This window comes from Daphnia carinata, chromosome 8, assembly GCF_022539665.2.
Source record: "Daphnia carinata strain CSIRO-1 chromosome 8, CSIRO_AGI_Dcar_HiC_V3, whole genome shotgun sequence".
NCBI classification, from domain to species: Eukaryota; Metazoa; Arthropoda; class Branchiopoda; order Diplostraca; family Daphniidae; genus Daphnia; species Daphnia carinata.
The window spans coordinates 381,894-407,984 of NC_081338.1; the positions used below are offsets into that span (position 1 = coordinate 381,894).

General features: G+C 40.1%; 1 protein-coding gene and 1 long non-coding RNA gene across 6 annotated transcripts; one reads left to right on the top strand and one right to left on the bottom strand.

The window, feature by feature from the left end:
* Positions 1–2,524: 2,524 nt before the first annotated feature.
* LOC130688093 (mediator of RNA polymerase II transcription subunit 12-like) lies at positions 2,525–11,785 on the bottom strand. Of its 3 annotated transcripts, none has more exons than XM_059496538.1 (23): positions 11,565–11,785; positions 11,319–11,426; positions 11,054–11,245; positions 10,822–10,981; positions 10,549–10,760; positions 10,325–10,489; positions 9,984–10,253; positions 9,781–9,897; positions 9,613–9,716; positions 9,130–9,433; positions 8,690–9,067; positions 8,479–8,598; positions 7,772–8,225; positions 7,444–7,706; positions 6,915–7,385; positions 6,412–6,835; positions 5,879–6,315; positions 5,340–5,723; positions 4,928–5,228; positions 4,461–4,813; positions 3,929–4,384; positions 3,075–3,864; positions 2,525–2,934 (listed from the first exon to the last, which is right to left on the bottom strand). In XM_059496538.1, the coding sequence occupies exons 1-23, from the start codon at positions 11,652–11,654 to the stop codon at positions 2,636–2,638; spliced, it is 6,852 nt and encodes a 2,283-aa protein (XP_059352521.1). In that variant the 5' UTR covers positions 11,655–11,785; the 3' UTR covers positions 2,525–2,635. The 3 variants fall into 3 exon arrangements, with proteins under 3 accessions (XP_059352521.1, XP_057367069.1, XP_059352520.1); XM_057511086.2 differs by having other exon boundaries at positions 2,525–2,937; positions 6,915–7,382; positions 11,565–11,784; XM_059496537.1 differs by having other exon boundaries at positions 2,525–2,937; positions 11,565–11,784.
* Positions 11,786–16,612: 4,827 nt separating this feature from the next.
* LOC130688096 (uncharacterized) lies at positions 16,613–18,298 on the top strand. 3 transcript variants are annotated; one of them, XR_009000310.2, is made up of 5 exons: positions 16,613–16,791; positions 16,914–17,061; positions 17,131–17,333; positions 17,392–17,856; positions 17,926–18,298. It is a non-coding gene; the product is annotated as an uncharacterized LOC130688096 (long non-coding RNA). The 3 variants fall into 3 exon arrangements; XR_009000308.2 differs by having other exon boundaries at positions 16,844–17,061; positions 17,926–18,297; XR_009000306.2 differs by having other exon boundaries at positions 16,849–17,061; positions 17,926–18,297.
* The last annotated feature ends 7,793 nt before the right edge of the window (positions 18,299–26,091 follow it).

A 26,091-nucleotide genomic window follows, 5' to 3' on the forward strand; every position in this document is an offset into this window, starting at 1 on the left:
ATTAATAGTTTGTTTTCCAATGTCGTCAAGTTTGACTCTAATTTTATACCACATTTATCAAAGCTTAGTTAATGGTGGTTATTTACGCTAAAAAAGCTGCTCATGTGTCATTAAAAATAATTTTTATCTTTTAAAGGTTTACAGCAACTATTTTGGCGGCCGGATGATGCTAATCGATTACTAGTTTGATGTACGTAAGTCGTGGTAAAATTACTGGCGTGGTAAGCGGTTTCCGCATGCACGATCACGTAAAGACGCGTAGTGAGAAGAAATATACGCACGATGCAAAATTTCTAACTTCCACAACCACTCTTCCTTACAATGCAGCCAATTCTAATTTCCCGTGTACTAATATCAAACGCGGGCCATTGAAAATGGTAAACGAAACGGGTAAAATTCAAACCAAATAGAAGGATTTTTAGCAATGTTTGGTACTTGCGCACTTTCGTCTGATGTCACCTAAAACTCGCCTGTTCTTCCATTTTGCTAAAGATTCGCGTTGTTCACTTTATTGCCGAGAACGCCGAGCCTTCAACTGCGTATTTGAAGAACGGGAATCTCTGCAAAAGCCATTAGTCGTTTGGACGCAATTCTATTTTAAAAGCTTTCGTTTATTCTTCTGGATTCCACCGTGGAGATTGAGCTATTCTAGTTGATGAAGCCCACGCCATTGTTTGCATGGAAGAGCAATAAACGAACAAAGAAAAAAAGGAGAAATAAATTTTAGGCTGTCAACATGGCGATCATCACCTACACCTCGCCCCCTCATCACTCTGCTACACCGCTCGTTTGGTTATGAAAACAACGCTTGGAAACGGTGCACATGTTACACTTTAGTGGAGTGAAGTTATTAGAATTTTTCTAAATGAGCGACAGGGTAGCGTGCTTTTTTCTTTCCTTTTTGCGTTTATCCCTTGAAGCCTCCTTATTACTGTTGTTAATAGCGAAGTCGCGTTGCGCAGGAGTTGTAGCAGACTGGTAGCTAATTTGTGTTAGTTGAAAGTTTCGAGGCCTCCAACTGGGAGACGGCGATGGATTTGATTTAGAAATTCATGTAAATAAATTTCCTTGTTTCCCTAAGATTAGCTAAAAACACAAAGAGCTTAAGATTGTTACCGAATCCAACGTAATACTTCTACATTTTTCTTCTTCCATTGGCAGAGGTCATCTTTTTAAATTTTTCATGGAAAAACTACAAAAAAGAATAAATAATCAGAAAATTAAAATTTCACGAAAAACTCGTCCATGGTAATCGCCCAAATGAAGCTACTCATTTAAACGATAGGATTTGCAGGTAGTAGTTGCAGCCGCCTTCGAAATGCTTTCGAAAGCCAAAGCAAACGGATGAGGTTTTTCCCAAAATCCGTTCATCCAAAACAATTCTTGAAGCATATAATACGCATGAATTGTCTTCTAAGTTCCAAGAATAATCAAACATGAACGTAATCAATCCTTATTTGCAAGACAAGGAAACTATTGCCACGAGATTTTCTTCGTCGTGGACGTTGGTGGAGATTTGTGCTGGTTAGTTTTCGATCATACATTCAGTACGCCTTACCATGAATGCTTTAAATCTGAAGAGGAATCTTCCGTGTTTGCCGGAATAAAACATGCTAATGATTGCTGTTTTAAGAGTTACATGTCCGTTTTCTAACCACTTTATTACAAGATCTTTTCGTGGTGTACTGAAAAAGTTTCTGTTCCAGTGTTCATATTGAATTTCTTTTACGATTTCGATTCATCAGCGTTATGGTTTCACGGAGTATTCTTCCAATATTGTGCTGTTAACAATTTTTACATTTAGATAATATTACTTTTACTATGGCTCAAATGCGCGTGGAATTGGGGATTTTAAGTGACCTTTTTAAAAAAAAAATTTCAATGCTTCAAACGGCAACGAACCCTATATGGCCTAGAACAACTCGAAAGATGCCGAAAACTAAGAATTTTTGTACTGTACAGTGCACACCCAAACATGATAGCTGACCATCTCTTCCATGACCATCGCTGACCGGTCGCTACTGTACGTGGGAAACACGAGCGTGGTAGTCAACGAACGATAAGCTCCAAAAGGAAAAGTAAAAAAAAAAAAAAAGAATATGAAAATAACTAACGAGATCAGTTTCATTAATCTAAAAATCAGCCTTATTAGATATTCGATAAATCACCGAGCAGGGGTGTTCTGTTGCTTTTTCGTTTTGTTTTATAATGAGAACAACCCTAGTATTTTGTAACCAAAAATGAGTCAAAACGCATTAAAAAGAATAAAAATAATTTTTAAAAAATGGCAAAAAGGGTAAAATAAAAAAGACGGTAAAAATGAAGGATTTATCGACAACAACAAGCCTCCATAAAGTCAATAGTTGACTAAAATCTGTGAAGGTAATATTAAAATGAAACATTAAATAATAAGGTTTGAACAAGGAAGAAAAAATATTACCTCGCGGTATTCGTTGAGAAATAAAATTCAATGCACAAAGCCTTTCACTTTTAAAACGAAGTAACTACAGACTTCGGATACCTGTCGCGTGTATCAATTGTATTTCGAGTTTAAAAAAAAATAATAAAAAATAAATCTGAAATGGCTCAAACAGATGGAGTACACAGGAATGAATAGCGTCATTTTTCGCTTCCTTTAAAACGGTTGATGATAGTGCTGGTTATGTTGCTGCTGTCCCATATTGTGCTGCATTTGTTGTTGCTGTTGTATCATCTGTTGGTGTTGTAATCGAACGGCTTGCTGTTGGGCAGTATTTGGCATGGCTCCTCGAACGAACTGGTTCGGCTGTGCTGTGTTCATTTGCATTCCCCCACTTTGCATAAATGGTGGTCTCATTGGGGTAGTATTCATTCCACGCCCCTGGGGTTGCTGATGTTGTTGCATGAGAATCATATTGCCTTGCGGCTGCGTTTGTTGCATGGGAAAATTTCCACCTGCTGAAACACGGTCAAATCGGAGTTAGGTGGCAGGCAAAATGAAAAAAACATGAAAGTAAAATTTTATAAAAAAAAAAAAATAATAATAATAATAATAACAGCAAATGAATAAATAGACAAATAAATGATGAGAAAACCTTGATTGAAATGTTGCCCAATCATTCCCTGCTGCTGAGGCTGTTGCTGCTGTGTTGGTTGTGCTTGTGCTTGTTGTTGTGGGTTGACGAGCTGTTGCATACCGGGGGCACTACTTTGAAACATATTGAAATTTTGGTTCAGATTTTGGTTCAGATTCTGGTTCATTGGCGTGTGTATATTAGCAAAGCCGCCAGGAGCCATTTGCACTTGTTGCTGTTGTTGCTGCTGCTGCTGCTGTTGTTGTGGTGGCTGCTGCTGCTGCGGCTGCTGTTGCTGTGGTTGGGGCTGTGTTTGCTGAGGACCTTGCTGACCAAAAACATTACCCCCGGTATGTTGCTGCCGCATTTGCTGGCGGATAAATTGCTGCTGCCTCTGTTTATCTACCATCGAAATGCCAGCAAACTGTGGTTGACTGGCCCCTCCAGCTCCAACGCCTCCTGCAATTCGGGCATTGTTAGCCATAGTTCCTCCACCTCCTGCCGTGGGCTGGGCATTTGGTACTGCAACAGGATTCGCACCAGAAGGATTGGAAGCAGAAGCTGGCACAAACTGTGCACCAGGATGCCTCTGCCTCAACATATTGCTCAATGCCTGGCGTGACTGGGTTCCCGGTCTTTCGGTTGGAAATCTGGGGCCAATTGATTGTTGGGGAAAGAAGGCAGCAGATGTGGGCACTGTTCCTTGTTGAGAAGCAGGCGGAGCTGGCGAAGTGTAAGCGTTCCACTGTGGTGGTGGCTGCGAAGGCGGATACATTCCAGACGCCACTGGACTCTGATAACCACCGACAGTCTTGATAATACAATACGTCATGTAATTGGAATAATTGCATTATTATATATGAACATTGAAATACCGGCGGTGCTCCCGCTACCGTTGCAGCTGCAGCAGCGGCTGCTGCTGCTGCCGCACCTCTTCTGCCTCGCGGTCGACGTTGATTCGTTTTCTGGCCACGCTTAGTTCCTCCCCTCGGTGATTGGTCGGACATGGGCTCCGTTTTGAAGCAAATTTCTTCTTTTGGAATGATCTTTTCTACTACTGGAGGTTCTAAATCTTCCGGTGGAAGGAGGGGATGCTCCAGATAGTAAGAAGCTGGTTTGTGTAGAGCATGTGTGTGATGACGTAAGAGCCGCTGTACTTCCTGGTGGCGGAGGGGTTTCCTCTCAACACGAACAGCCCCAAACCAAGCCCAAGACAGTGGGGCAACTGTTTTGTGCCCTTCCAATATCTCCCAAGGAGACACTCGTTGCTTCTCATGGAGCCGATGGCCTTGCTTTTTGTCATTACTATCAAAGCCACTGATTTTGTTCCCCTGCGACAAACATGGATATATGGAAATTGAATTGACTATCTTGACCTTGTTAGGTGATGAGGTGAATATTACGTACCTTGATATCAGTCAGAGTTCCATACGGTTCACACGTGACGAATTCGCTGGCTAGCTTGGGCAAAGGAAGAAGCTGCTTGATGCATTGGATGGATGGAGAACTTTTGCGTTCAGCTAATTCTTTTTTCAGCTTCTTAATCAGGAGCGGGTAGTACTTGCGACTGTCTTCGCCGCGTTCCGATTGGCCATCGGTGACCAGCGTTGAATGAATCAATGTAGCTAGCATATCTTGCAATGTTGCAAAGAGTTCCGTGTTATTCGACAAATCCACCACTCCAGCCGTTACTAGTTGAGTTAACAGGATTGCCCAGTCTATGACTACTGTAGGATTACGCAAAATGGAATCAAACAAACCTGGAAACAATAACAAAAAACAAAGAACCCAAATGAGCAAAATGAAATTGAATACACTACCAGTAGTGGAAGTCACTTGAAACCAGCGAATAACTGCTTAAATTCAGAACTTACCGCCCACAAGACTAAACCGCAATTGCAATGCTTCTAACATAGCCTGCCGAGCTTTGACGTCTTCACCGTGATAGAAGCGATCTTCTTTAGGCAAGAAAATGAAGTGTGACAACTGAGAATGAAGTGAAGAAAGAAAAGCTTCGCGTTGTTCGTCTTGTCCTTTGAGGCATGTCATCACAAGCGAAAGAAGAGGTTCGTACGACAGCAACGATTTGGAACGGAGTGCAGAAGTGGTGTTTGGAATATTCCGCTCCTTATCTTTTCCCTTGGAGGGCGGGCCCCAATTGCACATTTCCAGCACCTAGTATGAATACGAACCATTGATGAAGAAACAGTTTCTGAAAACTTCTTTGCAGCTACGTGATTTTCGATTACATCCCCAATAAATAAAAACAACAGTTTTTTTTGTTACCTGGCTTGCCACTTTAAGAATGCGTCCTTGAACGGAACCGGGTAGCTTCGAAACTAAAGGTGCAATTAAGGAAATGGAGAGATTCGGTTGCGTTTTGATCGGGATTGCCGAAAGTGAAGAAGACGCTGTAGCCGCTGACTCAGACCGCTTTTTCAAAGCACTCGAACTTCCGCCTTGATCAGGGTCCTCTTTAATGCTTGGCGTTGTGGATAACTCGAACACGTCAAGCACGGCGCGGGCTATCGCTTCTAGTAATTGATTCATGTCGGCGGACGACGTGCCGCCACTGCCCACCGTCGTCAGCTGCTGGCACAGCAGTTGTAGATCCAACCAAGCAACTCGCAATCGCCATTGATCAAGGCTTTCCAAGACGCGATTGACGACCTAGATAGGCGAGGAAATTTACATCCATATGTTTGCATCGTAATCATTTTTAAGAGCTTAAAACTGTTGGATCCGATAAAATGGGGATGACTTTGTTACACGACGATAAAACAGCCAGTTTTTTCTTAAATATACTGTCAACTTCCACCGCTTACCTGACGATAATCTTGGTGTTCATTGTTGGTGTGTTCGTCGGCAGCCGTGGCACCTGAATCAGGGCGACTAATCATTTGGAGCAAACGCTGGGCTTGGCGCAAGCTTAAGCAGCTATCGAGAAGGCCATCAAGTTTGAGCAATTCCTCTGGGTTTTGCAGGCAGCGTTGATGAACCCAAGGCTGTGAGCATATTTGCCTCAGCACGTATCTGGCGTAAGAAGCCAAGGGTACGTTTTCAGTAGCGGTACCAAAATTGCTGCGACCACCACCGACTCCAAAGTTGCTCGAACCAATGTCCATGTCTAAATCGCCGCTCCATGATGTGCCCAGAATGTGCGAAATGCTGACTTCGTTGCCCATAGCGTTACCACCTCCACCTAATCTGTTGCTATTGCTGTTCATGCCACCGCTGTTGCCAGTCGCGCGGCTGCCTTTACCTATTGCAACCACAGAGTTTAAACATTGGCTTACGCAAAATGGACAACAAGGACGAATATATCATCAATTTGTACAACTGGTACTGTTACTATTACCTTCCGGTGGCACTCGATCTGCCAGCACAAGGATAGCTTTTAGTACCGCTAAGACGGGACCAACTGATATGCTATTATGCGTAGCCGCCAAGAGATGCCGATCGCACGCCAGTTTGACACCCAACGCAGAAGAGGTGACGTTTTGTTGCAGTGTGTGGTGGGGTGAAGCATTCACACTGTGACTGCTGCTGCTATAACAAGCAGGATGGGGGGCATCAGATGTTTTGAACAACCTCAAAACAAGGTGGCAAGTCAAACGGGCTCCGGCTTCCGCTTCCGGATCCGTATCAGATCGACCTCCTTCATTCCAGATTTTCACTAACGAAGGAACTCCAACGTAGAGCAAGAAATCCTGAAGACCAAAGCAATGGCGTGCCAAGAGCACCGAAAACAAGACAGCTAAATTGTGATGGATCGAATTATCCTGTCGTTGAGAATGAAGCGTAAATGTAAAACGAACCAAATTTTTTATAAGGAGAAGCAAATTGTAATGGGCATCTCACCTGAACATCAACCTGTGTCAGGACATCCATATAGGTAGAGGCTGAGTAGCAGAGTGTTGTCAACACTCCTAGCCATTCAGCAGAGAGTGCAGAGCATCCGGCAGTTAATTCAGCACAAAGGAGAGCAATGTCATTGAGTTTGTCGTTGTCAACTTCATTGCATACGGCTACGACAACGTTGCAGACGAAGCTGTAACGCAACTGTGCAGAATCTGATAACTGGCGTAAAATATGAGGTTCGGGCTTGCGGCGTGGACTGGTTATGTAGTCCTGGAGAAAATCCCGGTTTAGCGGATGAAGGGACTTTGGCAACGACACGACAGGGGCGAAAATGGTTTGCTTGATTTTTGGGTAAGCATTTGAGAACGCAAACACTTCGCTGCCAGTATTCAGAGTCACCCCACCACTACTGCGACTAGAAGATGAATTCGAATTGGCAAGCGATGAATCCAACTGACCATTTTTAGCCTGCTGTCGAGAAATACAGATTGAAGTGGTGTCCACACTATGAGTGATTTAAAACAAATACTTTAAGAAAGGAGCAGCAACTATACAAGTCGGACAAATACGCTAGGATGCAGCGTTCAGCTGAACTGCAATCGGCTGGATTCGTAACATGCTTGACAATGCGGCAGAGTGATTCAAACGCACTCGCAGTGGATTCAGGCGATAAGAGTAGGCAGCAGTGAAAGCGTCGGAGTACTCCAACAACATAGAGACCCACATTGGTTAAGTAGCTGCGGCTTAGGACAGAGTTTCTTTGAGAAAGCAATAGTTCCACCTCAGGAAGTTCTAAGACAAAAAGAAAACTTGGTTCAATCTAGTTCTTCGAGCTCAAAAGCTGGTAAAATGGTTACCTTTGAGAAGTTGTAGACACAGATCTACAAGTCCACTGATACTTAGAGAGACTTCAAAGAGATCGAAGAGAAAAGATACATGCTCCAACACAGGCAGATAGCCTGCTCCTCCAACGGTGAAGCTATTGATCATTTCCATACAAGTGGAGGCTGCCTGAGCAGCTACAGCATGGCGATCAAAGTACGATAACGCTAGGAAGCGCTGCATGCTCAACTCGAAATTAAACTCTAGACGTGATGAGTGTTTGCGGGATTTAGACGAGCCAACAAAAGCTCCGACACCCCCTGCTAGATTGGTCCCTTCAGTTTGAACGTCAATAGCTAGCTTCTTATGAAAGAGGCGGCACATTTCCTTGGAGACCTTTTTGACGGCGTGCCGGGATTCCTCGCGTGCCTTTCCTACTCCATACAACAAAATATGTCGCTGGTTACAGTCGTGTGTTAAACTGTCATCCTAAAACGTAAATTAACGGAACTTTGGATTGGATGGTCGCATTAAAAAATTTAGCTAAAAAGTGCGCTTATTTTTACAACGCTTAAAGCAAAATGTACACATAGCATTTACAACGTTCATCAACAATTGATTATTAGTAAGATTGCTATCCTTTTGTCGCTCTGTTCAACCACTACAACTAAATAACAACTAAATTCATTGTCCATTGCACCTTATTGTTCGGATGTGAATAGAGCCCATAACGTGTTCTCACCTGAGGTAAGGGAAAGTGGGTCGTGAATAAGAGATGCCTCGATTGGCGTTTACCCTCCTTTTCACCACGGACAGATTCGAGTGCGCTATGATTTTCATCTTTGGGAGAGTCCGGCGTGTCCTGAAACGAATGAGGTATTACTGATGAAAAAATCCTTCAATGTTATTATTTTAATTGAAATTGTTGTTAACTATATTGTGCTAAAACCAACCATAACGATTTGTTGTTCCTCTTTGATGTGTTGCAATAGCTTTCCTAGGTCATCATCAATTTTGCTGTCGTCCATTTCGCATCGTAAATCATTCATGCTTTGAAAACCCGTTAAGCTGCTCATTCCACTGCTTGGAGTGCCGGCGAAATGACCAGTTGCTGATGGGGTTACTGTGGTTCCATTGTGGCACGGTGTAACTGACAGAAGGTCGCCCCGCGAAATTAGGGTACACATGTACATGTCATGAGAGAATACATCATGCTTGATAAGTTCATGGAACAGATGAACTAAAGAAGCAAAAACTGTCCGATTACTATGCCCTGGAACGGGTTCATTTAGCACCGGGGCTTCGGAATCGAGAAATTTCATCAAAAAACCCTAGCGATTTCAAAAGTCATTTTTTCAAGAATAACAAAAAGGCAGAAATAAAAAAAATGCACCTGATAAATCGGTAGCAAAGCTGAAATTGCGGAAGAGCTTTCGTCTGTATCATTATCGTCTGCTCCAGCTCCATCAGTTTCTGTTAAAGTCACCAAATCTGATTGCCTCTTTTCTAACAGCAAAGCAGCCGCAATGGCCCTATGTTCTCCAGAGCGTTGATCACTAACTGCCCATTGGCACAGTAAGCGAACGTAGGGCTCGTCTTGTTTAGCGAACTGATCAACTTGCTCAGCAGTTGCATGATCAAGGCTTCCTTTGTTTCCACCAATCGCAGGAAATAGTTTTGAATACAGTGAATCGATACTGAAACAAGAGTACTTTATCACCAAATTGGGTAAATACTTCAGGTGCAATAAAGTGGTACAAGCAGTACATTATTCCGAAGAAATAACGTTAAAATCTTCGAAAAAATGTTTTTTTCTTAAGAACAAACGTCTATAACAATATCGATAAGATAAGCTCAGCTGTACTGCGCAGCTCACCTGTGAGTTGAGTCGACACGATCAAAACTGTGAAGATCCAATGCTTCGAGGGCATGAAGCACACGTGCTGTGACCATACCAGTCTGCGGCTGACACTGTTGTTTCTATTACGTAAAAGTTTAATAAATTAAACTTAAAACAAATATTTCCAGGTTGAAACAAACTTACTTTAGTATTACAGTTTGGCTCAATATTACGAATAAGTTTATCTAAAGGCCAACGTGCCTCAGCGGCTTTGCTACGTTGCTTTATACTGTTTTCGGAATCTCGCAACATTTCGCGGACCTAGATTGTTTTACAAGAAAATATCATTAAAAAAAAAACCTTTTAAAACTGAAAAACGTCCGTTGTCAGTCAAATTAGAGCCGTACATGATCGTTCGAAAAACGTGGAGCCATAGGCAACGCTGATGGCGGAAGCGGCAACTGATCCAGAGGAGATCCAACCAAATGAGATGACATCTTTCCTTCCCCGGCATGGTTCCACACTAACGCCGTCGGACAATGTAGAACGACTGCTTGAATAATGGCCGACATCTGGATAAGAACGCTCCTATGCTGGCCACAATTGCCTACGTCCAGCGAAACTGATCCTTCATTGCTTTGATCGTTCGACAGGAGGGGAGATATTCTTCTACACACCTAACAGCAATATGGTTAGACATTAGGATAGCTGCTAAATGTATTAAATTGGATAGCTTTTCCCGAGATACCTGAAAAACAAGTTTCCGACTCAGAATTTCACACTGCGTGAATTCCTCAACATACTGTAATATCATCGGAACAACAAACTTGAGAAGACCGTCGTCACATGTTTTGCATTTTTCCAACATATCTAGTTGCCACTGTAAGAAATCCTGGCATTCAAGGAGACCTTCCTACAAAGTCATTGAATACCTATTATTGAAACATTGGCAAGAAAAATTGTTTTAGATACCTCAAACATGACTTTGCACAGCTGCTGGCAATAATTGAACTGTCGAAGTGCAAGTTTCTGTTCATCAGTCATCAGAGGGCTGCCATTATGATATGCTGTAGCATTGGAAGCAAATGCAGCCTGGGTCGCTCCAACATTTACTGATTTTTGATAGAAATCTTGTAGTTTCACTATTTGTTCCTTTAAAAACCTGACCAATGTACTGGTCCACTCTACACAAAGATGAAAATGGATAACCTAAAACCATATGATATTATAATCTTTATTTTCTACCTTGAGAAGAATCTGGAACTTGTCGTTTTTTCATTTTGGCTTCAGAAATCGCAACAGAATAGGCAGACGTCATTTTAATTAACCATACAGCTCTAGACATTGGAACTTGATATTCACTAAGTTGGATAAAAATTTCCTCTTTCTTGTTGAATATTGGCACCTTATCAAACGGAAATATATCATGTGCTGTCAATAAAATTTTTGATGACTAGGCAAAAATTAATGTAATTACTCTTTTGCCTAGGTTAATTAAAGGCTTGCTGCCTGCTAAATCTTTAAACCATGATTCGATGAACATCTTTGACTTTGGAGTAACATTATGAAAATTTTCTTTAGGGTTTATTAGCTGACGTTTTCTGCCAGTATCAGGCAACATGTTAATTTCCTGTTTCTTTGTAAGTACACCATTAATGAATGTTTGAACCTAGTTGACCAAAAAATTATGGGACATTGCAAAATCTGAAGATTTTGAAAATTGATAATTAATGATACCATACTTTGGACACAGAAAAGTTGTGACTTTTGGCAGAGCCATACTCCTCCGATTGATTCAGATTTGGTGTATGAGAAAAACCTTGTTTCACATTGACGGGAGTCAACTCATCCTAAAAGGCATAGGAAAGTTCAATTAAGTACTGTCATTCTAATTGTATACAGCGTTCAATGGCTATCTCCTAATTGATAACGATTGCACCAGTCATTGGGCAAAATATTGCCACCGTGAAACACTTGGAAAGTAATACCTCTTTTTGTTTGGGATCCTGTGGGTAAACATCGGGCGGTCCCAATCGCAATTTCTTAAGAGGACGATTCTCCATTGATAAACAAGCCATTCCTAGTCTTGTTTCAAATCACGAGTTATACGCGTGTTCCTCACCTAGCAACCCATGCGATATTGTAAGGAAAAAAAAAAAACAGAACAGCTTACAAGATGTCAAATATTTGTCCTGGGCCACAAACTACGAAGCTAAGACTACAATCGGCTATAGCCCCCACATAGGACATGCGCCTCCGTTGCCGTTTGGTGGCGCGTCGCTTGCTTTTCGGAACTTAACACATTTTCCCCCATTTTCCTAGTGATCTAATCACACACTGTAGCACATACTATTCTTCTTCTAGCTATTTTACTAACTAGGTTGTGTATTAATAGGGGAGACCGGACCCATCTTGGGACAGTTTCGGTTTTACCCGATTCTTTACCATCCCGCTTACGCGAAATTTCGAAAACTTGTTTGAAAATGAATTTGGAACGTTTTCGACAAATCCTGAATTTTTTTTCAAAGCTGTTATGTAAGTTCTTTAGAATTTATAACGATTTTTATTTAACGGTGAACTCGGACCGAATCGGGGTGACTCTGGATCAGACTTGCCGCGCCAATCAATTTTCCGATCGCGATAGGCGATCATTTTTACCGATCATTTCTTTGCGACATCTAATGCTGAAAATTCACACTGTTTAATGAATATAGCATTGGCTGTCAGCGACAGTCACTGACGGCCATTGTGGCCATTGAGGCCCCTACCATGTTTACAACTGTTGGAAGAAAGCGATAGAAGAAGAAGGATGTCGTTGTTTTCACTTTTGCGGAAGTGACACGACTACCTACACGGGGGGATTTTATCCTTAAATGAGTTGCTCAGTTTCAGAGGAGCAACACACGAGAAAATGTCGGTGTGGTCCAAGAAGCGGGTGACTTATCTCTGCGAAGAGATAGCCACTCTTCCTTTTCTACAAGTGACAATATGAATGAAACGAAGAGGGGTGAGTGAGAAAGTGAATGACAAACAGACAATCCATTTCAAATTACAATTAATTTCCCCATCCCCTACCCTGCTCGTTTGATCGTTCTCCCCTTTTAACTTGGCAAGGCCAACGATGAGGCCGTATTTCACAGATAAAAGTATTGAGTGTATTACATAACAACGCAATACTTGACATCAAAAATTGATACAAACGATTTCACGTCTTCTTCTTAGCGCTATGGTTAATCAGACATCATCATTAGTATTATGACATGCCTCATTGAAAAACAAATGCGTGGTAAAAGCCTGCGCCACAAAGCCCGGATTAAATAAATCGGGACAACTGAAGAAAGCTTTTTTAGTAAATTCAAGATCGTTACGAGGCAGAATGAAACAACTAGAGATGTATTCTTCAACGATGACACCTGTGTTCCACAGGAGGATCCCACTGTACCTAATAAAGTACAACAAAAATTATTTCACGGTCATGTGATTTTCAACGTCAATGAATACGTTGGTATACCTTACGATATTGTAACACACAGCAAACGTCGGCTTTTGTAACCCATGTAACTTATAATGTGGATAAACCCCGGGAGTTACGTCAATGCGTGATTCCAACAAATTACCGGAACATTTTCGCACAATTAACGCGGGGATGGGCTGAATTCCTAAGAACGGAATAAACGTCCATCATAGATGGATATAAAAGGAAGTCGCGCAGCCGTATCAGGCTTTCTTTCCGTGTCCGTTACAGGCGATGCAGCAAAGTTGTTAAAGCTTGTTAGATTTTATCTTACAAAAGTTCCTTTGTTCTTACTCAACTCTAGACCCTAGTTAAAACACTTAGCGATTCTGTAGACTGTATCCTTTAAATTTCAAATAAACGGCCTTGACGTCGATCGGTCGTTACAATGTCGTGATTTTCGTTAATTTGAAAGTAATAAAGTTGCTGTCATCCGAGAAGCAGTGGTTCCTTTCCGTTGCAAAACGAGCAACTTCCGGACTTCCGGACTTCCGAACGTCCGGGAAAAAATGCATCAAATGTGAATACAAATTTCAGATTAATAACATATTTCGTATTTGAACTTAATAGTTTTTTAGTTAGTATTTACATAAGAAATGCCAGGATATGATTCCAAACTCAATTACCAAGGAAACTAAGTTAAGTTAAGTTACCTAAGTTAAACGTAAACCACTTGTAAATTCAATACAAAAAAATCAAAATATATTTCTTTTTGAACTGTTGTTACCATCATTGTTCTCGTCGGAGCTGTGAATGTATAAAAAATGTAATATTTTAAATATCAGACTTCAATGCTAAATCCACCAAAAATAACTTACGAATTATATTTTTCAGACCGCCTGCAAACGTCGGAATTCACATTGTAGCAAACATTTTGCTCGGCAAACGTGTTCTTCTGAATCTAGCTAGAACTGTTTGAACATGGGATTCGAAATTGCAGCCAATCTCAGCTCATTATCCGCAAACATCGTTTAAAATCTAAATTAGTGTAAAACGATTAGTAATCGCTGGAATGTATAAATAGTAAAAAGATACCTAAAATGAATAGCATACAACAAGCTAGTTAATAAAGGCTGGTAATGAATGATGAAAACATTCCCATTTGAACATGGGATTCGAAATTGCAGCCAATCTCAGCTCATTATCCGCAAACATCGTTTAAAATCTAAATCAGTGTAAAACGATTAGTAATAGCTGGAATGTATAAATAGTAAAAAGATACCTAAAATGAATAGCATACAACAGGCTAGTTAATAAAGGCTTGCAATGAATGATGAAAACATCAACTTTCAGCGATTTCAAATTGCTTATCAAAACAACAAGAGTTGGCAGTAGATATCCCATACCGACATTTTTTTCTGCCTGTAAAATGTCAAGCGCTTCTGCCACACATTTCATGATTGAAACGAGCTCGTTCAGAAAACGTTCTTTACCTTGTGTGATAAGCATGATGTTGAAATCTTCAAATAATTTTCGCATTGTACGACCTTTTTTATTTTGAAGTAGAACGAACCGCAGGTTGCGGAATCCGATCGCGTTTCATTTTTTAGCACTAGTAGCCTTCCCAAGTGACGAATGACAGGGTCAGAATTCAGAGAACTTGAACTCTGTTTGTTCCACAGCTTGTGCAATTTTTCGAACGCATCGGTTTGGAAATGTTAGTCTTGAATTTTTTGGATATCCATTTTGGAAACGAGATTCAATAGATGATAAGTACATATTCTGTGCACCGGTAGTGACGAATTATACAAAAGTACTTCCTCCGTGTTGGTGAGTTAGGGCGCGTCTCGGCTCGTCTCTTTTAAAACCGATCTGGCGACACCGCACCCGGAGGAAGAGAGTCGGTAACGAAGGGTGGAGCTTAGGGGTTCCAACCTCACTCGACCTCAGTCTCGACCTCGCAAGTGACACACATCTCAAACTCGTTCCGTCCCGTTTTTCTCGTCCGCCTTTCCGAATTTCAGATCAGCTCGTTGCGCTCTCGAAATTCGTGCTCGTTCTCATCATCTGAAGTCTTGTGTTGTTTCCCGGATACTTGCAGTTCTGTGTTTGTAACGGCGCCCTAACTTTAACTCCGTTTCCTACACGAGGCGCGTGGTTTTGGCAGCCATGTATATATGCGTGTGGCTCTCGTGCAGATCCCCGCCTCCTTTCCCTTTTTTCACGTGTGTCTATTCTCAACGTCCGTTGGCAGGCAACCAACGGTCTTGCATATGAATACATCGGTTCACCCGTGTTAAATTTCACCTTTGTTTTTGGCTAATCATTTCACCTTCCCTTTTTCCCTTACAACCGCGTGGAGAGGCAACACTCCGAGTCGAGAAAATGGTCGTGCAAAATTTTCCCGAGTTCCAAGAAAATCATTTTTTCATTTTCGATTCATCATTAAGAAATTCATCTTCTTCTGCCTCGAGACTTTGGAATTCGTAGTTGTAAGGAGTTGATCTTGCTACTTTTTCTTTGAAAAATTTGATAAAATTCGATGCATTGTTAGTTGTCGATCCCCGTAATTTCCCTTCCCACCACACAACTGAAAGCCAGAAGGGGTCAGCGTAAAATGCGGACGCGGACCGCGGACTGCGGACTGGATAAACTGCGGACTTTGACCTGCGGACTGTCAAAAAAATTTTGACAATAGTCTGCAGTTTATCCATACCACAACGGTCCGCAGTCCGCGTATTATACGGCAAAACAGCATAGCATTTTCTCTTTTTCTATTTACAAAAACTGCCTCTCATATTATAACCTTTAAACTTTATTATTATTTACCTTGATCTCTCAACATTATCACTGATCACTCCATAGATCAAACTATACGAAACAATAAGTCTATTGTTATTTTCTTTAGGGAACGGCATTTTGAAGCCAAATCTAGCGTCAGGACGCCACAAACAATAGCGGACGGTGGAAAGCTGTTATTAAAACTTTTAGCTAAAGCTTTATTAAATTCAACAAAATTTAGTTCCTTTGTTATTGTTCTATTATTATAATTCATTATTATTGTTATACAAAGGAACTAAATTTTGTTGAATTTGTAATAAAAGAATTAAAAATTTTAAAAATTTTATGTTAAAAACCGTCCGCCATTGTTTGTGGCGTCCTGACGCTAGATTTGACTTGAAAATGCCGTTCCCTGAAGAAAATAACTATAGACTTGTTTCGTATAGTTTGATCTATGGAGTGATCAGTGATAATGTTGAGAAATCAAGGTATATAATAATAAAGTTTAAAGGTTATAATATGAGAGGCAGTTTTTGTAAATGGAAAAAGAGAAAACAAGAACTTGAAAGTGTCGTCTAAACAAAATTAATAGGAAATGAGAACCCAAAAAATCATGATTTCTAGCTTATTGACCAACATTCCAATTGAAAGTGTATCTACAGTTGACGATCTCAATAGCAATAAGGTTGGTGTTGAACAGGAAGAATGTCTAGCAGCTAACACCTCCCACTTAACAGGTATGTGTTAATCTTTACGTTTAAGGAAGACAGGCCAGCTTATTCCATCTATTTTCAGGGAAAAGGCTGGATTTGTTTGATAGAACAATGAAAACCAAACTTAAAAGGAGTTAGAAAAATTGAAGAAGAAGAAATTAAAAAAGAAAAATAACAAGAAGTGGTCCTGAATTGCCCAACTTGCACAAGCCACCGAGGCAGCATCAGTGTCATCAACCTCTGATCCCACAGAGTTTGTCAAAACAGGTATTCCTGAACCAAGACCAACAAGTACACCGCTAACACCAATTTTCAACAGTGAAGGCTGCCTAGTATTCAGCAAATTTGATTTAGGAGAACTATCTAATCCCTCACCCATTCTGAACAAGAACACTTTAGATTGAAAAGTAGCAACGATAAAAAAAAACTCAAAGCCAAAGTGAAAATCTTGGATGGCCAAGCTGAAGTTGGAATGTGAGAAGTATTGAAGAGAAACAGGCATGAAAAGATGCTTTGCAAACAGCTGAAGGTTTTCAGGTAACCTTTCAATTTGACATACATATTTGTAAGATCTTAAATAATTTTAACCTTTCTGTATTGCAATAGGTAAAAAACAATGTGGAATGGCTTGCTAAATCTATTATGAAACAAGATGAAATCAAATCAGATAGTAAAAAGAAGTTGGCTGAACGCATCGAAGAATAGGAAAAGAGAAAGGAATAACAACAGAAAACGAGAAAAGCCAACATTAAGAAAAAGAAAACTGAGAAGAAAGAACATAAACTGAATGAACGCCTCACACTTAACAGGTATGTGTTAACATTTACATTTAAGGAAGACCGGCCAGTTTATTCCATTGATTTTCAGGGGAAAAGCTGGAATTGTCTGATAAGACAACGAAAATCCAATTTAAACGGAAGTTAGAGGGAATGAAGAAGAAATTAAAAAGAAAAAGTAAGAAGAAGAGGTCCTGAATTGCCAAACATGCTCGAGCCACCAAGGCAGTATCTGTGTCATCAACCTCTGGTCTTTCAGAGTTTGTTAAAACAGAAATTCCTCAACCAAGACTAGCAAGTACACTGGCAACACCAATTTTTAACAGTGAAGGCTGCCTAGTTTCCAGCAAATGTGATTTTGGAGAACTATCTAATTCCTCACCCATTCTGAAAAAGACCACTTTATATCCAGAAGTGGCAACGATTAAAATGAAAGAAAATAAAACTTAAACCAAAAATGAATATCTTGGTAGGCCAAGCTGAAGCTGAGAATGCAGGAAGCATTGAAGAAAAACAGGCATGAAATGGTGCTCTGCAAATAGCTGAAGGTTTTCAGGTAAACTTTCAATTTGACAAAAATATTTGTAAGATCTTCAAAACTTTTAACCTTTCTGTATTGCAATAGGTAAAAGACTATGTGGAATTGCTTGCCAAATCAATTAATTAACGAGATCAAATCAGAAAGTAACATAAATTGCGCTGAACGAATCGAAGAAAAGGAAAAGAGAAAGGAATAACAACAGAAAAAGAGAAAAGCCAACATTAAGAAAAATAAAACTGAAAAGAAAGAACATAAAGTGAATAAACTAAAGAAAAAAGGCAAATTTACCGTATGAAAGACTGATACTGACTCATGGATGAGCTAAACTCTTGTTCTTTCATGTGCAGCCATGTCGTGATAGTTTTATAGAAAAATACACTGGCATGCCTTCCATGATCGTGGAAAATTTGAAGAAAAAATATCTTAGATTCATTTAAAAAGGTTTAGTGTCTTCACTAATAACAGACTCATTTTAAAAAAAAGTCCGTCATGGTAGAAAATTGATTTGTCATTATTAGTAGCTTTGTTAACGTAAAGTGTAAAGCTTCCTTATATCTCAATGTATTATGTGATGTGTAATTAGGTAATCAATAGCTGCTTGAAAATGTGCAAAAGGTGAAAACAGGACACGAAGAACGAACAGAATTACTTATAGCAGTAGGTTATGATTTTAATATATTTATTGGGCTCTTTGTAATTGTTAAAAGAATTGAAAATGTATAAGGAATAAATGGTATTAGAATCAATATTGAATTACATAATCTTTGTTTTGGTCCTTGCCTCAGACGATAATTTAAGTTTGTAATATTATTCCTATAAACATTATTTATCAAATGTTAATGATAATAAACTAGTCTTCGTGGTAACATATATTTTTGTTCCCAGCAACCACAAAAGCCCCGCGGAACTCATTCAGTTTCCGTATTCCCAACGAATCAGTGGTCTTTACCTATGGCATAAGTATCGACAAAAAGAAGCTATATGGGAGATGGACTGGGGGTTGGGGGAATAATGAAAGAGGGTGGACAGAACAAGGCTAAGTGCGAAAAACATTTATTTTTTGTATTATATTTAAAAAAGCGATGGTAGTTCAATAAACAAAAATTGTGAAAAATGAACTTTATTAAACGGGATATTAGCAATATATAAATACTAATATAATTCGAAATTAGATTGCAACCGAATAAATAATCAAAGATTAACTAGCGTACAAACGCTAACATTGTTTGATCTCTGCAAACCTTAAAGAAAATCACGGTTTCAGCAACCTTTGTACATTCCAAATTCCACGGAATAGGAGGTGGGAAATACAATTTTCGAAACAAACATAAAGTTTGTAAGAAAATGGAAATTGAGCGGAGAAAAAGGCCCAGTCCAATGGAGAAAAAGGCCCACTTTTGAATTTGGAAAAAAGTGGGCCTTTTTCGTATGGGCCTTTTTCGTCTGGGCCTTTTTCGCGGGCCTTTTTCGTCTGGGCCTTTTTCGTCTGGGCCTTTTTCTCCGACCTCCATTTGAAATTGACCAGGCATATGAAATTCAAATCACACAAAGCCGGTACGGTCTGGGCGAGTTTCATCTGCAGGCATTTCTTATGCCATCCTATTCATTGCAGCTTGGAATGAAAATGGAAAAACCAAGGAAAGCTGTTGACATCCTTAATGAAATTAGAAGCAAAAACCAGAACGCCGTAAGTAAAATGCTATTTGTATACAACAGTATTATTTATTAACTTAATTTTTAAAGGCAACTGCATTACCTGAAGAGCAGTCACAACCCAAGTCCTTACCATTAGCTATCTCATCCAGCATCTACGATCGCGCGGCGAAAATAATTGAAAAGAAGGATATAGAACTGATTCCTAGTCAGCGCGCATGGATTGTGAAAGGATCTAGCTCCACTAAGTTTTTGGTACGGCTGTTCAAAAACGGCAGGCAGTGTCTGGGTTGCAGTTGTCCCGCACCGACGACGTGTACGCACATAATTGCGGCTGCGGAGTCAATCGGGTACAAAATTATTACCAGGAAAAACGGTAATGGTACTACGCTTCTACGTAATGTCATGAAGCCAGCTCATCTCCAAGGTGGAAAGAAAAAACCTAAGAGATTTGAGAAATGTCAAGAACGTTTGGCCGAAACACAAGTAACTTGTATAAATAACACTTATTGTTATTAGTTTATTTATGAACACAACATTTTTCAATTCACAGGCTGATGGAAGCAGTTTGCCATTTGTGCAGGATAGCATGCAGGTTGAGGATCGACAAATGCTAGAAAACGATCGCGAAAACAAGGTAATATATTAAAATTTGTCTAATGATGATAAAGAGTATAAATCCGATATTTCATAGCATCCTAACGATGACTTTTCGGCCGCTGTACGCGAAACATCTATTTTACACCAGACGAGAACTGAAAATAACGATAGTGCCACTTCGACGCCGTCTAAGCAGTACCATTCAACGCCATTAAATATAAAAGCAGCAAAAATAACTGAAAAGGATTCCTCAAACGTAATTTTGCTGACGCCATCTCCTATAAAGGTAATACAATTATTATCATTGCTTTCAACTATAATATAATCTACGTTACTCTGATAGATTGTAAATGATCAAAATTCCATTAATGGACCTAGGCCGATTCTGAAGGAAGTCAAGTTTTGTTTAGCATCATCAGAACCGTCATCATCAAACGTCATCGTTGCAAATTTCCGACCGCCGCTAAAGACACTGATTTTAGAAAACATGACTATTGAAAAACAGGTATGGTTTTTACATTCTCTTCCTAATTACTAGTTATAGATACCTTTTTTGTATAGGAACTCCCTGTTGAATCGGCAAAGCTCCAGGAAGGTTTAACAGCGATCTTACCTAATTCACGAGAGCATACACCAACTGACGCTAAGGTATAACAAAATTACTTCCACGAAATCACGAAACCTAACTTAAGGAATATTTAATCACAGGCTGCTAATCGGGTAACTAAGCCAATTGATCCCCGAGAAAATATGCCCATCAATATTACTTACCTACGCCGTCTTGGGCCAACACAATGGCTTAGTGATCTGTATATTGAGGCGGCCCTCGTTTTGCTAAGGAAAATGAATCCGCAAATAGGTGGTCTGTTCAACCTGTATATTAATGGCTACTCACGAAAATTTCCGCAAACTGAGGGAAGCCGATGGATGCAGATCATACACAACGGAGAAGGACATTGGTTGCTTGCATCGCACGGGTTCTTTCCTTCTTCACCATCCAGGAACAGGACCCGAAATAAGGCCATGACACCGGAGCCTGTAACCATCTTCGACAGCTTGTATAGTGATGTAAATCAGCGTGTTTTAGCCTCAATTGCAAGCCTAGTGAAAACCAGTCAACCAACTTTTCAATATGTAATCTCCCCTTCTTGCGACCAAGAGAATAGCTGGGATTGCGGCATTTATGCTGTAGCAAATGCCACAAGCCTTATGCTGGACAAAAATCCCTCTGTCATTCATTATGACCGTCCTAATATGCGCGAGCATTTCATCAAATGTCTCGAAAAAGGCGAACTAGCAATGTTTCCTGTGACATCGCAAGAATCTCGTCAAAAGTCTAGCAATACTAATAAAGTGCAATCCGTAAAATTATATTGCGTATGCCGCCGCCCTGATAGACTTTACTCTGGAAAACTTTTCAGAGACGAGTAGAAAATGATCCAGTGTGGTGCCAAATCTTGTAAAGAATGGTACCATAAAGAATGTCTACCAAAAGAAGAACATTCTGCATTTCACAAATCTGCAAAAATTGATTGGAAATGCCCAAAATGCCTTTAATTCGTTTATATATTTTACTTTCATTATACCAAGTGCTGACCCAGTTTAAAAATTAACTTGTCATAAAAATTGCCTTTTACTGTTTGTATTTCAATAAAAAAATTGTTAACTCAGTCATACTTTTACTTTTTTATTTAATATTTGATAATGCCAATACCGATATGAAAAGTATTGTAATGGGGTCGGGGTAGGCAATAGGTAGTGTAATGTAAGTCCGCAAAATATCAGTCCGCCGTTTACGCTACACGTTCCGCAATTTTAAACGGTATATGTACAAAACGGTCCGCATTTTACCCCGAGGTCCGCGAATATTATTTCAAATTTTTTTTGACAGTCCGCAGGTCAAAGTCCGCAGTTTATCCAGTCCGCAGTCCGCGGTCCGCGTCCGCATTTTACGCTGACCCAAGCCAGAAGTTATACTAAATCCATCCCACTAGGACAACCAGGACGTGACTGATATAGGCGCGAAAAAGATGTACAGTAGCCACCTTTGTTTTCTAGGAAATCGCTATATCTTATCTTGACGTCTTTAGTCCTACATTTGGCCAAATCTTGTGTTGCAAGTTTTGACATACGTGAAATTCAAACGTTGAGTAAATTGATACTGTAAATTTCAATGAAATGAGGGATTTAGGAAAACAAATTCTATTTAGCATAAAAATGCTCAAAACAAGCATTACATATGATAGGACTTTTATCTCAAATAATGTATTTTCTTAAAAAATTTACAAATCATACTTAAGTTTGAAAATATAAAAAAAATTTAGCCTAATTGGTTTAGTTACTTTTGAAGGGTCGATGGCTAACTTAATTTCGACTTTTACTTTATGTTTTTAAAATTCTTTTTTTTTTGATCTGTTGTCGAAAACAACTTAATAATTTTTCTACGTTTCTATTGTATTGTTCGAAAATAATGATTTTTACAACTATAGAAGAGTCCAGTGGAAAGAACTTCCGAATGTGAGGCGGGAGACCCGAATACGATACCAGTCACTGCCAAATCTTTTAAAATTATATTATTACGCGGTCCAAAAGTGGTCAAGTTCACCGCCTAAACTCGTTTGTAGCCGACTGGTAAAAGACGCACACGGGCTCCGTTTCTGTCAGTCATCTAGATGTACAGAACGTAGCCATAACACGTCATTTAGAATTTCGGTGCAGCTTATGTCCGTCCTAGTGGTCCAGCGAGGACCAAAAATGGTCGTCTAAGGGACAGCAGTGTGCTGTGTGGGTTTACCCGATATTCCTCGTGAATGAATTCTATGAAAGTTGACAGCACATCAAAGGTGTGATGCCCAAAAATGCGAAGTGTGGCAATGCACGCACTTTTTCTCATTAAGGATTGACTATCGTGCCAATAGATAGTTTCGCCAAGTTAGGATTTCCTTCTACAGGTCTACGCTTCTATAGTCGTGGCCGCATCAGTGCACTTTAACAGCGGATCCTTTAGCTGGAGTTTCATTGTGTAGTAATTATTTTCCAGCATATCCGTGAAGAATGTTCTGCCAAGCAATTTTAAGTGAAGACCCAAGGCTTGACATAAGGAGCTGAAATCCATGCTTTTTCAACTATATGAAACGGGCGCACATCTACGATGAAGAAATTCTGTATAACGGAAAAAATAGTGAAAAAGTCAACAATTTTATTATGCGACGGTTTTTCCATCACATGAGTCGTGGGTCCGAAGGCGACAGCATTATTATCTTTCATATTTCATAGCCCGGTTCCTAAGTCCTGCTAGCAAGTATTCATGTCCCTTTTTTTCTCGCGAATGCTTCTCATTGTTACCCAATAGAGCTGAGCTAATTCCCATTACTTTTACACAATACTTTACCAACCAATTTCTTTTCGCATTGCATCTTGTGTTATTGTAAACTAAAAGTGGTTTTAGGGATCCATCTTTTTTAGTCTTCTGCTTATAACCTTTTTAGTTAAGTGTAAATTTTATGAAAATACATATACAATATCAAAATTATTGCATAATTACATCAAGTCGAACGTTCAAGATGCGAGGTAACGTAATAACGAACTAAATTTTACTAACAGTAGTACTGCGAATGAAGGATAAACAGCTTCTTCAGCGAAAACGTTTAGCCAAATTTATATGAATTCTCAATTCCTACGTTTGGTGACGCATAAATTCAATCGCAAAAATGATGGCTGCCGATTAACGAGTTTTTTTATCGCCAATCCAACCAAGATGGAACTCATGATCGATGAAGACGTGATGATGAAGATGAAGACGGGATCGAATCTAACATTGTGTCTTAAAATTAATTTCTCCCGGACGTCCTAAACACTCGATATTTTTTTATATGCTTCATACTTTTTACGAGCTAGTACAATTTCTACTAGCAATCTTCGACTTCAGTACCAACACATTGATGCTTGGTACTGCTGTAATCTGGTTATTCTCGCGTAAGTTCTCAAGAAGGAGCCTCGCAATAGCTGGCTACCATTCATGTATAGAGTGCTGATATTGTCACACTGGACTTAACTTTGTAATAATTTGTATTTGAACCTGAAGGGAAAAATACAATACGAAACAGAAATAAAGAATGACTATCGTTTTTACTTAACTTGAATAAAGGAACGTGAAGAGAACTGGAAGAATTCGAAAGAACTAGAAGAGGGCTAAAATTGTACGGGCTTTTATACCATCGTGATGGAAATACGCCCCATCTCTAGGGTTACATAAATTTTTAGAATAACTATCTTTTGCTAACTTATCAGCGTGTTACACCATCCTCATGAGAGGCTCGGAAAATCGGCCGATGGCAGGGCCGTCGTCCGTCGATTGTGAAGGGAGAAAATATCCAATGGGTTATGGATCGAAAAGGAAAGGACCAGAAAGGCTTTGGCGAAAAAGGGGATCAAGCCCGGCGATGAGCTACCACCAAAAAAAAACTGTTAAAAAACCAAGAACGTAGGCGTTCAAAATCACCATCCCGTATGGAAATCTACGAGAACTTGTTGAAGGCTCTTCCTTATAAAGAGAGCGACTAAAAACGACGTTGTTTTAATTTTACAGACATGCGGAATTAAAATTACTCTTGCCTTAAAAAAAATACTCTTGCCGGAGATGGAACATTACAAGGGACCACTTCCTCAATCGCTGGGATTTCCACCACGTATAGGTCATCACGTTATTTTTCTAATGCATTGTTCTCCTCTTGGGAAATCTTTGCATCAGAAGATCACGCTTGAGGTATCCATATTGAAAATTCATGAAGCCGGATTGAGGGTGATGGAGGGGTAATGGAATGTAGTCTTTGGTAATGTCTTTTATGGTAAGGCCATCTTCAGCAAATCCACACACTCCGCATCCCCAATGTTTCATTAGACGAAGTGTGTGGGCTGTCTCTAGGTGTCTGTTCCTACGTATAGCTCGGTGTTAGTTACCAGTGTCGTCCACTCATACCTAGGACACCCTGGGCAATGGATTTCAAAAAAGTATTTTAAAATAATTTAGCCCTTTTCTATTCTGGAAGGAAGGAGTGAGTGAGATTAGGAGACCCCTTCGAACCATCCATTACAGAAGCAATGGTTTGAGGGTCTGACGGAGAGTAATGTAGGAAAGGAACTGCCAACTCAAATAAAGGAATTAAATTAAGACACCCTAGAAGCGCAGACTATAACCACGTACAAGATACATGTGAAGAAAATTCTATACTTATGAAATTGTATGGACGAGCTCCCGGGCAATAGCGGACGTATCCTGGCTAGAGGTAGGCGGGCGTCAAGATGGTAGGCAAGTGGCTAGACCGGACTGGGCTAGGTGATGAACACGAGCGATTGACAACTGGCAAGGCAGAGAAGAACGGGCACTGTGACAGGTGATGAGCATGGCAACGGCAGCGGTGAGTGAACGGCACGGGGAGGCAACAACGACAATTACAACAACGGCGATGGCGACAGAGACAGCTCAGGCAACAGATGACGGACACGGCAAAACGGTCGGGCACGGGCAGCAGGCGACGGGCATGGCAAACGACGGCAGCGATGGAAAGAAGTCAAGGCAATTACCAATAATGAGACGACGGCGGGAGGTTCGATGAAAATTGTGTATGTATTTCCAGGTATAAAGCGACCTTCATGTACCGTTACATTAAAACACCGTTGATGAATTTTGTAGTTAAACCAAAACAGAATATTACACGCTGGCATAGGTGTCGCCTCCGATCGTCATTCTTCTATCCGCGGGTTTTTCTCTTCCTCCTTCTCCTACGTCTGTTTATCTTAAATTGGCTGATGGTTTTGTTTGTTTCCACAAGGGTAAATTTTCTATGGTAATCGGCGTTGCCGATTTTTCTTTTCTCGGGGTTGTGTACGACTAAGGTTCTTGACCCTTTGGTTTCTAATACCTGGTTCCGCTTGTCAGCACTAGATCTCGTCTATAGAAATGCAAAAGCAGTCAGCAAATTTCAATCATATATCCCG